General features: G+C 38.5%; 1 protein-coding gene across 9 annotated transcripts in view; it reads right to left on the bottom strand.

The window, feature by feature from the left end:
• The window catches only part of mub (poly(rC)-binding protein mub), a 94581-nt gene that overhangs the window by 19963 nt on the left and 56474 nt on the right, over nucleotides 1-18144 (bottom strand). For all 9 annotated transcript variants that reach the window (XM_070208505.1, XM_070208504.1, XM_070208500.1 and 6 more), the window contains one exon: nucleotides 2145-2827. In XM_070208505.1, the coding sequence (XP_070064606.1) occupies nucleotides 2145-2243 (99 nt within the window). In that variant the 5' untranslated portion in view covers nucleotides 2244-2827. The remainder of the gene's footprint in view (nucleotides 1-2144; nucleotides 2828-18144) is intronic.

The following is an 18144-nucleotide window of genomic DNA, read 5'->3' on the forward strand; positions in this document are numbered from 1 at the left end:
TCTGCAGATATTTTTGCCTATTTGCCAATTTTCAACTACACATCATGTAATGTGTAGAAGCACTGTCATTCCGCCTTCGCCAAACGCCCCACATCCCCCCCCCCCTCGCTTGCTCACCCTCTGGTGCACCCTTGCGGTTGCCGTTGCGACGCTCTGTCGCCTTATCTGCAGCTTCTGCTGCTGTTGTTGCACCTGTCGCTGCCATTCAGTGCATACATAACTTGGCAACAACAGCGACAGTCGTATTATTATTTATGCCTGTATATACTTATATATGCATATATATTTACAATATTTAAATCAAAGGCTGGTCACACTTTTAAATCCATATCAGGCACTTGCTACAAATCGGCTTTTAAGTAATGAGCCGCAAGATAAACGACAGCTTTGGCTAAAAAGCTTTTGACGGCTCAGCACGTGCCTTTTAGCCAGTCGACACTCGACACCAAGCAACATCTCGGCATTTGGCTGAAGTGGCGCAGCCGTCGCGACGTTGCCAGACAGCTTTTCGAAGCTGATTTGTGTTTAGTTACTGTAGCTAATGTCGTTGAATAATTGTTGTTAATGACTGTTGAGTGTGATTAAATAAATAAGCTGATATTTACACTGCTTTAGCGTGTTTCAAGTTTTAAGTTTGAAAGAAAAGCTTTAGATTTGCAATGATACTCGGTTTTCATATAGCTTATATTCGAGTAAACGAGCGATGATTATCCAATGCATTGAATCAGATTAGTTTGAACATATATTTGTTTAGTATATATATTCCAATTTGTTCTTTTAATAACTTTAAAACATCATATTCAGAACTGAATACGTTTGAGAATACACCTTTGATTGTTTGATAGGTCTACGACTTCTTGAGAGAAATTCTACCCCTAAAATACTAATTGATTATATTTTCTATGTGTATGGAATATCCTTTCATTTTTAAGAATCAGTTTGAACTGGTATCTTATATTAAATATCTTCTTTTAAAACATATTTGTTAAATATTTCGCTTGGTTCATCAACAATATTTAACATTATTTGCATTTCTTTCCGTGCATTTGGTAATCATTCAGTTTAAATAAGCGCTTAATTATGCATGATAAATGGGTATTTTGCATTTTATGCATATTTTTGTTGTATTCAATCAGCTGCTGCTAAAAACTGGTTGGGTATATATGGTATATATACAATTTTCTGATATCGTCCACGTTTCTGTTTTTTATGTTTATGTCATTTATTGATGTGTGCCCCTTTTTTATTACTCATATTTGCGGGCTGTAATGATTATTTAATAGCCGATGCTTGCTTCGCTTTTTATGACTTTCATATCATTTTTTGTATTTACATATATTGTGCATTTCATCTCATTTCATTTCATTTCATTTCATTTCATTCTTCTTCGGTTCGTAATAATGCGTGAAGTGTGGCGTGTTTAATTTAAATTAGCATAATAAAAAAAATACCCCCATTAATTTATAATATTAATTACTTTTATTTTCAGCCTGCAGCCATTTGTGGATGTATTTGCATATCTCCCCTCCGCATTTTATTGGTTTTAAAAGGTTTCGGAAAATTTCTGTAAATATTTAAAACGGCAAAATTCAATGGAACGCAGTTGGGCGTACATTTTAAAAAAAAAACTGAACTTCCCATTTTCCATTTAAAATTCAGCCGGATCCGTTCGAGACATATATTGTCCCTTTTTTGAGTTGGGGAGAAAGATTGTCATGTGAACTGATTCGCTAAAATCCTGTTGACGCCGTCAGCTTAACATGTCGGCTGACAAAACAGTTAACATATTCTTATAAGCATGGCCTGAGAGCCTAACTCAAAAAAGTCACTTTGAAGCACGAGTCAAGCGTTGAAAAGACTTTTCACTTGAGATTTCAAAATTAAACTCAATAATAATAAGATACTATATAATCTTAAAGCTCCTCGGGTACGCTGCTTTCAGATGAAAATCAAGCTATAAGATAATTGTATGCCCAGAAGTCGTTCTTAAGAAGCAAAAGCTTTAATACTTAAAATAAGCTCTTTGACTTTAAGAGCTTGGCTGAGCTAGACATTAAAGCTCTTAAAACCTTAAACTCTATGTGCTACAATAATAAATAATTGGATAAATATAAATAATATTAAAATGTGCACTTCTGACTTACCTTTCCTTGCATAATCAGCCTTATTGTGAGTGTCACCGATGGATCCTCAAGTTTGATGGGCGCACCGCTCGCACTGCTGCTTGTGTTATTGTCCTCCATTTTTTGTTTGTTTGTTTGTTTGTGTTTTCTTTTTATATTATGCTGTCTTTTATATTGATATTATCTTCAAATTGTTGACCGAATGGCGGTCGTTAATATTTTTCTTATTTCTTTTAACTGTTTGTCTTTTAGCTGCGTTTTATAGCTAATGTTGTAAATATACTTGTTTTATGCTATATAGTACAATATATTGTTCATATATGATCAAAATATAATGCACACAGACATCTATTAGATTTTTGGCTAATTTTTTAAGTTTTATTTACTTTTTTTTTTATGTTTTGTTTTTAGTTTCCTTGCAAATTAAATTGGTGGTGTCTTTTACTAGTCGTACTACGTTATTTAATATATATTTTTTTCTTCTTTTTTTTGTTGGCTTAAGCTCGCTGCGTTCTATAAATCTTCGTCTCGTGTGATTTATGCTTATGTTTTGCTTCTTTTTTGGTTTTTCTTCCGTTTAAAAATGCAACATTTAATGACTGCTATAGATTTTGCATCGAATTATTATGTATTTAGGTATACTTAGTATTATTTTAATGTTGAGCAAAAATACTGTTGCTTAGCGTTTGTATTTAGACTTTGCACTGCAAAGAGACAAAAGAGAACAAAAATTCAATTAGTTGAGAAAAGAAAAGAAAAATGCACGCACTTGGAATACTTTTGTTAACATAAATAATATCTTGAAAAGCAGCTAATTTATTTTGTAAAATGTACGCAATGCATTTAATCAAATTGCTCCGCAGTCAACTCGAGTCGAGTAGAGGCGAGGCAAGTAGAGTCGAGTCAACTTTCGAGGCATTTTTCTGGCTTCCGGCATTTTGTTGAACGAAAAGATTGCAACAACAAAAACATGAGACCCAGCACGCCTCGTTCATCATAAGGATAGTCTCGTGTGCGTTGTTGTAATTTTTATATGAAATGTGTTTTTATTTTATTTTATTTTACTTTTTTTTCGCTCGTACACAACTTTGAAACAGCGCCAAGTTTTTATATGCATATTCCGCATACGGGAGAGCACACCAATGTGTATAATATCGATGGCCTGCCCCTTGCCCCTTGCAGCTGCCGTCAATGTTGCAGGCATTTCTTACGCTTGAAATCACTTCATGTGCAATTTAGTACAGATATGTATACAGCATACATAATATACGAACGTTGTTTTAGTTGGTTATTTTTTTTATTCATTCGCTTACTTTTTCATGTAAGTGCAATGCAAATTCCCAGCATAGCTTTATATGCGGACTTCGCATATGATTCTGAATGTTTTGCCACTGCCAGCAGAATCAACAGCAGAAGCGAACATATTTCCCAAGGGGCAGCGGGGCAAGGCGAAGGGTGGGGATAGAGCTCCAAAATATTTGCTCAGGCCAACGCGATGGTTGCCAACAACTTTGCCAGTTCTGCTAGTTGTTGTTTGTTGCTATTGTTGTTGTCGCTGTTGTTTATGAAATTATGCGCACTAATTCCCCATGTAACGGCAACTCAGGCTAGAGATAGAGCATATACTCTATGTAGCCTGTCTCCAGAACCAGGCGGCGGCCCGGAGCTTGTCGCGAAAACTTATGCGGGTCGGAAAATGTAAAAAGCATTAACGGCTAAATAAATGCGCATAATTTGGCTACCCGCGTGCACTTTACTTTGACATGATACTCATACTAAAACAACAACAAGGCAGTCAATGATAGCCGGTCGCGCCAGCTGCCACGCCCAATTATTTGCATGAATATTTTCATGTTTGTTTGCAAATATGCAAATCTGTTGTGCTGTCCAGGTGTGACAATAACTAGTGCCACAGCTTGTGGCACACTCCAAAGCCATAGTCGGAATTAGATCCCAGAAAACATGAGCCATCCACTCGCTCCCAGCTCAGACACACTTAAATATCTTTAAATTTATTTAAAAAGCAACTTTTGGGCTTATTTCAATGAATTCTTCGACTACTTTAAATGAATTCTTAAGTTTTCAGGAAACTGACAAGTTTTCTTTTGCAGAGAGATAATTGCTGGCAAATTTGAACCGGCAACCTCTCCCTTGTTAGTTCGAAGCCAGACAAAAATAAACTCAATATTAATGCACAGATATCCCAACGCTGGCTATATCGTATTTAAATTCTTAGGAAAATAATCTTTGCATATAAATACATTTTAAAATAGAAGAAAGCACTTTCTGGACATCTGCCCTAACTTTGTCCGCTCTGCTCAGCTGAGGCATTAAAATTGCATGACAAACAAGGACCTTACCTGTTATGAACATGAAAAACTGCTTTTGCTGTTGCTTGACTGTACATAATTTATTCTACACCATGTACAAAGAACATTCATCTATTACAAAGAAAAACTAGAGAAAACTTTTTGGCAGCATGTCACAAGTTTGTGAATTCATCATAAGGCCAATCACAATCAGCCAAAGCGACAAGGCTCGAATAAAGCAAATTATGAATGCCAAACTAAACCAATTGCATGCATATTTCACATTTGAACTAACGTATATGCTGAAAATACCATTAACCCAACCTGGCCTACAAGTATTTTCAATGTTAGCCATAAAAATGTGAATTGCGGCACAGGTATGAAAATTGTGCAATAAAAATAAAAGGCAGTGGATGGGTTTGATTTCGACTCAGACAGAGCACGCACATCTAAAAGTCAAGCCATGAGACTGTCAACAGTCTCTGGGAGCTGGGAGTGTGAACCGGAGGTTGTCTTGAGGCAGCACACAACACATGACTGGAATACGTTAAAGACGACAGCTTGGAGTTGTCATCCGGCGGTCGCCCCCCGCCTGCCGCATGCTGTGAGCTGCTGTGGCTAGACACGAACAGAGAGCAGGCAACAGGCAGCAGACGGCGGGCGGCGTGCAGCAATGAAATAATAAGTTCCGTTACAGGCATTGTAAATTCTTTGCATTGCATGCCACGACACAGAGCCAAGATGAAGACATCTGCACCCGTCGTCGGGCAACCCAATGGCATTGAGTCTACAAGACCGCGACCCAGCCTCCGACTGCTGCATCAGCTGCGGCTGCAGACTCATTATCAATCATACGCACTGTATGCGCGTACTTGGCATCAGCTTTTAATGACTTTTTCTTGCGCGACGCAAAAACCGAAGAAGAAGAAGGAAAAAAACTTTAAAAGGCAACGCATAGTCGTAACTAGTTTTCTTTTAATTAACTCGCATATAAATGCCAAGTCTGACTGGCAACCGGTTTGCTTTCTAATTTCTTTTAGCTTTTCCCACATACTATCACAATTGTTCAGGCACACTTGCTCATGCATGTGTGCACGTGTGTACGTCTGTATGTGTGTGTGCCAATTCTCTAATTTCCTGGCAATGAGAAAAACAACGCCACAAATCATCAAGATATAAAGACAGAGTTTTATATGTTCTCTTTCTTCTTCTTTTTTCATCAAGATGGCAAACAAAATGAATTGCATATGCGGGCTATTTCTGCTAAAAATGTGCATTCTGTGTAGAAATTTATTAGATTTTCATGGAACGATAATAAAAACTAACTTCATATGCGGGCCAGAGAAAGTTAATCGCTCATCTTTGGCTGGCTAAAAAAAGGAATGGGTCTTTAGAAGTTTGACGAAAAGAGTTTGTGCATTGCAAAACAAGAAATATTTTATTTTTAACAATTTTTAATGAACAATTTAGAGAAATTAATACATTTTCTCTAAACCAAAAATGTCTAGTTTTATAATTGTAATAAGTTCGTATTTCGCTCTGTTGATATATTTAATTTTGTGTGTGCAAATGAAATTAAATAGTTTTTACTAGAAGTCCAGCAGCTGGCATCAAGCATTAGTTTATTTAATTTTCAGCACAATTTTTGGCATAACTTTTGGTTTATGTTATCAAAAACTGTCAGACTTTAATCAAGTTAGGGGCATAGTCAAAAACTGTTGCCTGCTTTAGGGCGCACAGCATTGTGGGATCATAATAATTTTGTGGCCAACAGTTGTTGCCATTTGATATTATACCTACATATAGTATTTGCACACATTGTCTTGGCCAAAGAAAAAATAGAAAAGAAAACCAATTGAATTTTTTTTGACTTGATCTCAGAAAGCAAACAAAAAGAAACTCAGAAGCGGCACAATAAATGCTAAATGCTGTACGTGACACAGACACACACACACACACACACACACACACACACACGGGGGGGGTCATATGATGCTGCTGGATGGGTGAATGGTTGGATGGAAGGTTGGGTGTATGTGTTGCAGAGAAACGCTGACATCTCTGGCTTAAAAATGCTGTCATGCGTTGAGAGACTTTTGTTGACGGCAGCGTTGACTTTATACGTCAATTTTCGTCGTTGTCATACATAGACGTGCGGAGTTTTTCCGTTTATGGCAGGCAAAGGAAAAACAAACATCAAGTGCAGACGAGTGCCAGTCGGAACGCTGACGGTTCGCTGCTTTCACTCTGCCTAAAATGCCATTTTCTAGTCAGCAGCACAACACTCTCACGTCAAATTGTCGTCTGCGAGCACCACCATCAACATCACCATCACCGCCAAAGGCAGCAGCAGCAAAGTCAAACTCAAATCCAAAGGCAGGTAGGTGTTGGTGTTGTGAAAACAGTTTCATCATCATTATTATTGCTATTATCATTAGAGACCCCCCGCAACACACGGCGCATAATTTTATTTTAATACACTCACAGAAGGTGTTTGAATTTTATGCCAAAACGTGTACAAGATTATATATTACACATAATTGGAACGAGCTAATAGACACAACGGCATTGTATCTATTAATTTCGAGTCTATGGCTAAGTTTAACTTACCACAGATGCTTCTTTCAAGCGCAGACTGTAACTAAGCCAGCTAGATCGAATCAGTATGGCATATATCATACGAATTACATGAGAAACTTTTACTTTTACTTGAGCCGACTAGTCAAAAGCTGTTCATATTTTATATATTTTAGTTGAAATCTGAACAGTATATTTAAAGCTGGAGACAATTGAGCGAAAAGCGACTAGTTTTTTCTAAAAAAAAAAAAAATATTGCCTAAAGTAAACCCACATTATATTATTGTGAATTTGAACAATCAATTTAGTTAGTATGCTCTCATAGTGTATTTAGTCTTTGGCATTGCAAGGAAAGATTTTCTCTTTTCTTTACGGCAGCACTCATGTGGTGTGGTTTTTGCAATTTTGTCGCCCCACAGAGCCGTTTTTCGTGGCGTTCAACAGAAATCCAATCAGTCAAGAGTTTTAATTTTACTCACTTCACTCAACATGTGTGCGCGAAACGCTCATTAGCACATTTTAATTGCCCGAAAAAAGGAAAATGAGTTTCCAGTTGTTTACTTCAAGTTGCAATGACACTTGCTGAAAAGTTTTAGATAAGCTTCAAGTTAGGGAAGTTTAAGCAGAGTTTAGACAACAGTAGATCAGTTAAATATTCAAAGAAATAACAAAGAAAGGTACTTTAAGTAATGTTCTCAGTCTCAGTCAGCCTTAAGAGACAGCAATGCATTTTAACAGTTTTCATTTACAATTAATAAACAGACTGCAAAGAATTTAATTTACAAAAATTCGTGCAACTCAATTTTGAACTCAGTTATACTTTTTATAGTTATATCATTCTAAGAAAAGTTTTATTCTAACACTTGCCACTGAGTTCTTTGGGACTTTTGGCAGTACACCTTAACCCATGCAGACAGATGTAGGAAAATTCTAGGCAAAAGTTGCAAGATGAAAATAAATTTTAAAAATTAATTATGCACATGTGCAATACACATGACTGCCGCCCCCTTTGGCAGACCTGTCCGTCTGTGGGTTTATTTTTGTAAGCCCAACAGACGACACCTGACACATTTGCAGCTGTTGCTGGACGAGAGCACAGACCGTCGCCCTGGAGGGCGGTCAAAGGGAAAACTCATTAAAGTGCGTAATTACAAGCGCGCACACATGGACACATACAAGCGCACACATTCAAAACGGAAGCACAACAACAACAACAGAACTTTGTGCACATAATAATATTAATATTAATAACATAAAATACTAGGCTGCTGAGCCCAAACCCAAAACGGTCAACAAACAGTCCTTGGTCTGATGAATGTCCCTGGGCCGCACTTAATAACATTTGGGCAGATTTTATAGCCGGGCGTTAGCCGTGCACATAATTTGATTTATGTTTACCAACTGGCCCCAAAGGCAACGATTTTCGTTTCACTTTAAAAGGTTTCAAGCGCTATTTCTACCTCATTCTTCTTTTTGGTAGCAAACAGCTGCCAAATAAAAGATTTGAGCTGAAAAATTAAGAAACATTTCATGTGCGCTTATCGAATTACACGATAAGAACTGGCAGCAAAGCGCTTATAAATTACTTAACATTAATTTGACTTTAAGTTGTAAACTGATTTACAAGGTGCTTACTTTTGAAAAACATACTTTTTATATATATTCTTGAAATATTGGGCCTAGAAATTGGCTTTTCAATTACTAAAACCACGGAGCATTAATCAATGTTGGCTTATAGCTTCTATATAGAGTCAAACCCCTTCTTTAATTACAGAATAAACATAATGGGAACCAGATACAATTCGCAAAATCTCGTGGTTGGCAGTTTCAAAACGATTTTGCTGGCACATTCAACAATGGCAAAAACAAAACGCAAATGTTGCAGAAATATTTAATTATCCGACACATACAAAGCGAGCATTAAGGGGCAGGCAGTCCATAATAATTGCTGTTGCTGTAACAATGGGCATATGCCCGAAATTATAGCATACTTATGTGGGTGGACAAACGGAAGGGGTAGGCTAAAACTTTGGGCTTCCTGCTGCTACTGCTCTCTTAGAACACCTCAATGCACACACAAAGCTTACATAAGCAAGCCCACCCATGCACACACACAACATACACAACACACACACAACACACACACAACACACACACAACACACACATATACACGAATGCCGAGTGCCGTATTAATTTTGTGTCAAATAAGTGAAACGCAATTAAACGCACATGTCAGTTCCGTGGCAAATGGCCAATAACCAGACAGAGCCACAATTAGAGTGACAAGAGAGCGTGAGAAATGTAGACAGAGATAGCCATAGAAAGGGGAAGAGAGAAGGGCTGCACAGCCTCCACAATCAATACAAGCTCCAACAAAGCCGCCACTCAATTCGCTTATACAACAACAAAACTAATATGTGTATGTCTGCGTGTGTGAGTGTGAGTGTGAGTGTATGTATGTGTGCAGATTGCCATACAGACAAATTGCACAAAATCCCTTAATATGATGACCTATTAAAATTATGTTCGCTGCTCGCGACAATGGCAACAAAAGCGGAAACTATAACGGCACAAGGATGGTGGAAAGGGGTGGAGGTGGGGATGGGATAAAAACCCTGCATCGTAGGCGGCTTTGTGTGTGTAATAACTGAAATAGTATATAGTACATACACATATTCTTCTTTTTCTTTTTGTTTCTTTGGGTGTGTGTGTGTGTGTCCAAAATTGCCTATTACATATTACAGCGCTATAAAAGCATATTTGTAAATATATATTTGTAAATATGTATGTATTGCAGTGCACGTGAAATTTCCAGGCCAGGCACGTCAAACAGATTGAAAGTTAGCTAGAGACTTGTCATCGTTGATTGCGTGGGCGTGGCTTTGGTAACATAACTCCCTAAGATGATAAAGCAATTATTGGGAATTTTGTACGAAAGTCCAAAGGGACGTAGTTATTGTACATTTTTAATAGCAAGCTGAGCGAAAGTAAATGTGAGCAATATAAATGCTTGAAATTCGACAAGAAATATAAGTAAATAAAAATAAATATGGAAAAAATAGTTGGTCAAATATATATAAATGAAAATTCCTTAAAAGTATATATATAAATATACAAATATGTATATTTTAAAAACTAGAATAGTTAATTTGTAGTCCAACTGGATTCTAGTCAACTCTACTCTATGGGCTACTACTATTCCAAAGAGAATATGTAATATTTGGCTAGTCTGCTTCAATCGCAATATTTTTTATGGTATTTTCATTAAAACCCGTAGATTTTTTCTTTAGTTTTTGTGTATTGGCACACTTTTTGCTGAATCCTACACAAGGCATACGGCAAGAAAAAAACGATAACCCCTATGAACTGCCATAGAACTGCTACAAAGCGACAGCAACAACAAAAATAACATCTGCAGTTCATAGTTTTTAGTGTCAAAAATGTGCGGAGACTGTCGAGTCATTGCCTAGGCAGGCTGATATGTAAATGCACAATAAAGCAGAAGGATTAAGGATTATACCGCAAGGCACACACAGTCAGTAAGAGCTGGAGAGAGAGGGGGGGAGGGGGTTGCTGAGAAAGAGCATTGAGAAACAAGTCACAAATATCATAGACAATAGTAGACAATGAACACACACACACACACACACAGACACATAGAGAGAAAGAAAAGAATATGACAAAAAAGTGACAAAATGTTGGCACAGGTTTTTCCATTTCATTCCATTTTATTCCTTTATGCGCAACATCTATGTCACATCATATGATGACGTGGACATATAGTGTCCTGAATAGACATGTGTGTGTGTTGCAGTGCGTGTCTGTGTGTGTGCGTGTGTGTGTTAAAGGATGTTTATAACAATGCCACAGCCAGAGGGCCAAACTATGCAGAATATTTTGATGCTCAAATGTCACAGGCATAAAAGAAAAAGAAAAATAATAATAAAAACATGAAATGGCATTTAATTAGAAAATCCTCAAAAGAATTCAAATCAAACAAAAATTCATTTTTACTCTAGTCGAGCGACCACAAGCTCCATATAATGAATTATGGATTTAATATTCGAGTGTCCAACTATGTACCCTTTACAATATAAGTGTGTGTGAGTGTGTGTTTTTGAGAGAGCTTATCAAATTAAAATTTAACACAAGCCAAGGGTCGTTACGTTGATTTACGTTCCGACCGAAGCCCTTGACGTCCATTCAATTGTTTAACTAAAGTTTTGGCTTTGCCTGCGTTTGTGTGTGTGTGTGTGCTCGGTCTGCACCTCATTTATAATGGACACACAAAACTTTATTTATTAAGCCAACAACTCAGTTATTAAGCACACAACACCCTAGATGGCTGCACATTGGTGGACCTTCAGCTATTTATCTCGTTTAATCCATTTCTCATTTGCCAAGGCTTAAACTTTCAAATGACAGTCTCTAAGCTACAACTAATTGAAAATTAATTTCAGGCCAGGCAACATTTTAAATGTTGATGGACAAATATCGAGAACAATGCAAGCAATTGGGATCAAATAATTATTGTATAGATTAAAACTTGTAGTTAATACAAGAGATTACTAGAAATTTATAATATTAAAAAAATAATTTGTAATATTAAACATAATAGTAAAACTTATGATTAACTATTGGCTTAGCAAAAAAAAAACAGTCAAGAGTTTGTTGGGGAAGTTCAGAAAAGAAAAAATATGTTTTCCTCAGCATTTAATAAACGAGCCAATATCAGACGCTTTACGCATTTCAATCTTTTTCTCTGTGGCGCTTTCTCCACCTCCATATCCAGCTCTAGAACAGTCTCTAATGAAGTCTACAGATGGTCTCTGTCAGTCCCATAATGCGGTCAATCACATGATGTCGCCTGACAACCCATAATTATTGCAACTGTTGTCGTCGCTGTTGTTGTTCCTGTCATCGTTGTTGTTGCTGTTGGTGTTGTTGCCAGCGTCATTGCCGCCTTAGAGCGTTAAGTATCCGTTGGATGCATTTTCTTTAGGAGCAGATTTTGTGCCATGTACCTACACTAATTACAAATTGCGCTATGCTACAGTTGCTGTTGCTTTTGCCCCGTCTTCGTGCTGTTTGTTTGTTGCCAGCGCAGCAAATTCTCTCGTCTCATAAATTAAGTAGGCCACCCATAGACGGACCGATGCAGACACCATCGCAGCCCATTTACCCCCAACCGCCCCCGCCAGCACAGGTGCAAATGCAGCAGCAACAGCAGCAGCAGCCCAGTGGGTTGCCTGAAGCCCCCCGCCTGGTTAGCTGGGTGAATTTTTATTAACACCGACGTCAACGACGCGTTGCAAAATGCAACGAAACATTACAAATGTTGCCAAGCAAAAGATGCACATAAACCCCCACACACACACACACACAGACACAGACACACGGACACAGCTGTCTTGAGACTTCGTCTGCTTGAAGAAATCTTATTAAAAAATACACATGGAGTGAAAATATGGTCGGATATGTTAGTTTGTTGTTATTCCTTGTTGTTGTTGTTGCTGCTGTTGTTGCAGTAGCGGCAGTCACCGTTGCAATCGCATAAATTACGGCCAGCAGCCAACATCACCTACTACCTCCATAGACATACTGATGCACTCTTTTTCTCTCTCCCTCTTTCTTAATCTCTATCACCTCTCTACACAATTCTCACTTTTGCCTAATGCCTGTTTGCCTCTCTAGTTGGGGGGCATTCGCCTTTTTAGCACCCAGCGTAGAAGCCGAGGCATGAAATGCGATTTGCCAAGGCATTTGCCATCATCATCATCACCAACAAAGGCAAGCCCGCAGCTTACCCCTTAAGCACATGAATGAAGCATTCATTTGGTTCTTAACTTAGATGCAGCTGGGTGTTAGTTAATAACACAAACGGCTTGTTAATATACGTGTCAGTAAGTATTAGTAAGTATTTTATCAATATTTAAGGTATGCTTGCAATGTCTTAAGCAAGAGTCTGCAGACTGTAAACTGCAAACTGTAAATAATATGTGTGTAAAAAAAAAAAAAATATATATATATATATAGGTATAATCTTTATAAAACCTTACCAGATACTCTAGTATATTTAACTAATATTAATATATAATTAGGTATTGAGTTATTATTTTTTTTATTGTTTAAAATTATATATTTATATTAATATTTTGTTATCTTTTATTTTTAATTATAATTAATTGCTCCATATTTTAATAATAGCTGATAATCTTGGCTATGCAACACACCTGTTATTATTTCCTATCTTGCTCTCCCGCAATGTTAAATTAAACCCCTGCTGGAAGCTTCTATTAATTTGCTAATTAACTTGGCCATGAAGCCTAGCACATAAATTACAAAGTCTCTGTTAATTGGCCCGTTGCAAGACACTGTTAATACACGTTGCATGCAATCGCCAAAGAGCTAAATACGCCTGAAGTAATACTTGCAACATGATGCTGCCGCTGCCGCTGCTGCTGCGGCTGGCGACTTCATAAGCCTGAACTCAAAAGGTAACCTCCTTTGGGGGTATCTATAGCCGGGCAAAGCTCTGGTCCAATGTTCCCCCAACACGTGCAAATACATATGTATCTAGCGTGAAGTATCTACACAGTTATCGACAGATATTTGGTCAAATGCCATTGGGTGAGTGGGATGATTGGGGAGGTAGGCGTGGCATACGTTTAAGCGTTGGCGTATTAATTTACATGGCAACTAACTATGTGTAGTTGGCAGCTCTGCTGCAACGCACTCTAAGTGTACGAGCGGGAGAGAGAGAGAAAGAGAGAGCAAGCGAGGGAGAGAGTGAGAGCTTTGAGTTTTTATTGTAGGGCAAATGGATCGGCTTTTACGCAACAGTGCGCATCAAAAAGTATTTGACAACTGCACACAGTGTGCACACACTGCTAAGGCTTCGCAGCAGGGCAACAATAAGAAATAACAAGAAGAATAAGCTGAGAGCCAGCATATGAAAGTCGCTTAAAAACGGCATTAATATTCATTTAGGTTAGGCGAATAACCGCAACGATATTGAAATTAATGCAACAGATTTAACTAATATTACAGTTAAATCCTGTCAGAAAAGCTGAACGTCAGAGTCGCCAAGCTATACGCAGCAGCTATAAGCAAAAACAATCACACGCTTCATAAGCGCAGCGCAGACGCGACTGCGTAAGTGGTAGATGAAGGGGAGAAGGAGGGTTGAAGCAAAGTTGGCAGAAAGCAGGCAACTAGGGCAGAGGGTATACGCGGTGGGGATAACAATTGAATAAGCGAGGCAATCAATCAAAATACAAAATCTATTAGGAAGCAGAAGCGAACGATGAAGTAGAAGACGCAAACGTTGCCCGAAGGAACTCGTTGCGGGCACAGTGGGTGTGACACATAAAAATAGGCATAAAAATGTATTCTGTGTGCATTTCGTACTTAATTTATATATAATATGCAACATTCTTAGTTAAAATGATTTTTTATGTATATCTAACAAAGAGACAAACTAATATTCACATGTATTTTATGGCTATTTAATATGGATAATTTGTGACTATCGTAATGCTTAAATGGCACACAGATATGATGGCCAAAGTTTAGGCTATTTGCATAAAATTAATGCAAACACATATAAATGGGTATAGATCATAATTAGAACATTCTACTGCCAAAGTTGGCCCATTGTGCGTTTGCGAATGACGCAAAACCTAAGCCAGTCAACTGGATTCCGAGTTTTCCGACTGTGAGTGTGTCTGGCTCAATTATGAGGCGGGCGTTGGAAATCGCTTTTCTTTTACCGGGACTCAATTCAGTTTTATCGAGTGCGACGCGGCTAATTTAAAAATGTTCATAAGCAAAGTAAATGACATACTTAAATGACATAAATTAATAATTTCAACATTATACGAAATGCACAGGAGCGAGTGAGCACGATATACATAGAGAAAGAGGGAGAGAAGAAAAGTAAGGGAGTGAGAGAGAGAGAGAGAGAAAGAAAGAGGGAGCCAAAACGATAGCAGCCCTGAGTGCTAAAACAAAGTGCTTTCCATTTTAATTTATTAATTTAATGTGCGCTCTAAAAGCCAGCAGTAGCTGTCGCAGTTGCAGGACCTGCCGCTGCCTGCCCCCCCCCCCCCTCCAGCAACCCGCCGCCAGGCAGTTTCAATTTTTAATTCAATAAAGCGGCAAAAAAAAAAAAAGAAATGTTGCCTATCGAAGTGACATGCCGTGGGCGGGACGCAGTTGCGGGGACGGGCGGCCATATTTAGCGCGAAAGTCGTTATGGCCATAAAGTTTAAAGGCGCAAGGGTACGTGTGCGTGTGTGTGTGTGCTATTTTTGGCCAATCTGCCGCTGGCTGTGCAAGTACATTAAATATTGGGCTAAAAACGCTCGCTCGAGACACAGCCAGTCAGTCAGTCAGTTAGGCGGAGGCTGGCAAAACAAACGGCAAGTCATAATGCTTATTGGCTTTGTGCTGGGCTAGAAAATACAATTAGGAAAAGACCAGGCCAAAGAATTTCAATTAAATTGGCAACAACAATATGTATGTACATATATATAGTATATTTATGGCATATATTAATCAGAGCAGGGCTAAAGTGCAATGCGAGTGTATTAAATTGAAATGTGCGTGTGTTTGCGGCTTGAAATAAATTTTTAAAAATTTAATTAAAATGCCGCGAGTTTAGGTACCATGCAACAACAACAACAACAATGAAAATTGGCTGCATAAATAAGAAATTAGATTTTAATATAGCACACATTTAGGCGCGCGCTCCCGGGGCCACATCATAATGAAAAGCCGCACGGGTGCCTGCTGCCAGTTTTTCTGCTATTTCTTCTCCTTTTTTTTCGTTTTTTTTTTTTTTTTTTGTTGCCTGGACAAGCCTTTTTGGGGCATGGCACGACGCCAGCTTTTGTTCAGCATGAAACCGTCGCAGTCGGCGGGATTTTTCTTTTATTTTCTACATTTTCCTTTCGGCCAGTTAACAGTTTGCCTTTGCTTCATAAAACTTGAGCGAGCGCTTAAGGAAATGCTTGAAATGCTTTTATTCGTAGCCAGAGAGTTGAAAGCATTTAGGTTCATGCTTTTCTATTCCACTATTTCTCTTATGCTTGTGGGCAAACTACGTTTTGTGAAGAGCTTCAACTTCAGCTCGAAGATACGTATGCGTAGTGGCAGATACTTTTGGGCAACATGTTCAACTCGGTTGTGTGATTGATGAATCGCTTGAAAAATGAACAAATTGACGAAAAGAGCGCACACGTGAAGTGGAAGATACTAAAAGTTGTTGTAGAGCATGCCAAATGACGTTCCGTTGGCCTCTTTAATGGACTTTACGCATAATCTAAAATAATGATGTGGCTTCATGTCAGAAACACACACTTAGACAGTAGTTTATATGTAAGACTAAACTTAATAGCAAATACGCGTTAACCTCATTAATGAGAATCGCCGAGAAAGGCGGTATGCGTAGAAATTGCATATAACACAGGTTTAATCTGATTTACCCTATTTACCTACATTCCTAGTGGCAAAATCTTGTCATACCAACATTAAAGTATTTAATTGAGCCGTTTTTGCCGCCTATATCTTAATATAGCTTTAAAAACTAAGAGTAACTTTTAACCAAGCCAAATGCGGTGCACATTATTTTTTTTTTTGAATCAAGATAAAACGTTACTGAACTGTGCGTTCGTTCGTTCGCTTTTACCCGTTTTGTATTTAAGATAGTTATTTATTGCCAAGCTCATCTGCAAGAATAATTTCAAGTTTAAGTGCCTGCTTTCAGCAAGAGTAGTCATCATTGAGCTATAACTTTTATAGATGCAGCAACGAGCGTGGAAACGTGGAAGCATACAACAACGGAATGCACACATGAGTTGCAAAGCGAAACAAACAGCATTTAGTGCATAAGTATTTAGTACAAGCGGCCAACTCGAAACCAGCCCAAAAACCGGCCAGCACACCCCCTACACATCCGCACCGCCTGCTGTTGTCTCATCTGGTTGTTAGCAGGAAAATGCATCAATGCATGCCGTAAAAGCAGCTGCGAAAGGCAAAAAAATAAAAGAAAAAGAAAAGGCCAAGACAACATAAAACACGGCGGCAAAGAAAAACAGCCAAACAGGCCACCAGTCAACGGCAAAGAAAATGGCCAAACAAGTTTGCTGTGTTCTACGAGCAACGACAAAACAGGCAAGAGTCTATGGTGCAGGAGCTGGATGAGTTGCTGGCTGGCTCTGAAAACTTGGCGTGCTTGTTTGTCATCATCATCGCCATGGTTATTATCATCATCATCATCAGCAGCAGCATGCACAACAACTGTGGGGGCAACTATTGTATGCAGTTTTTCAGTTTTTCACTGCCACATTGGATTGAGAGACGGCGAAACATGTTTTTCCACCAGTGCGATTTTACCTTGCCAACCGAAAAACGAAATATAAAATGAAACCAAGCCAAAAATGAAAATACATTCGCCACATGGACCGCATGTCTTTCTTTCTTTCTCTCTTTTACTCAGTCAGTCAGCCATTCCTTCAACTCGGCTTAAAAGTTGCTTCGTTCGTTGCCGCAACTGCCTGCAAAAGGTATTATGATAAACTCAGCAAGAGCAAGGGCCAGACCCAGAAGCAGAGCCAAAAACCAGATGCAGAGCTAGAGCTGCAGGCAAAACAAACTAGAAGCCAAAGGAACTAACTTACATGCAACATGCAGCACATGCCCCTTAGAACATGTACATGTACACACAATAACACGGCAATTAGAAACAGCCAAGAGTTTGCTACAGTTCAAGAGAGAGAGAGCGAGGGACGGAGAGAGAGGTAGCGAGAGAGAGGAAGAGGGAAAGAGAAAGAGAGAGGGAGAGTGAGAGTGAGTAGATCCAGCGCAGCACGTAGAATAGTAGTTGCATTAGGCTAAGGCAGCGACATACATACACACACACCAGCACACACATACACACACACCCACGACCAGCAAAGCTCTTCTCCCTGGTCTGTTGGCGGATTTTAAGTTGCGGCTTCAACAAAGTTCTATTGAAATACTCCATAAAAGGTTGAACGGCTAAAGCCAAAAATAAAGTGAAGAGCATCATGTCGGACCAAAATAAATCATTAATACTCTAATCAATCTAAATTCAGTACACATTAAGAT

Source organism: Drosophila virilis, chromosome 3 (assembly GCF_030788295.1).
Source record: "Drosophila virilis strain 15010-1051.87 chromosome 3, Dvir_AGI_RSII-ME, whole genome shotgun sequence".
Lineage (NCBI taxonomy): Eukaryota > Metazoa > Arthropoda > Insecta > Diptera > Drosophilidae > Drosophila > Drosophila virilis.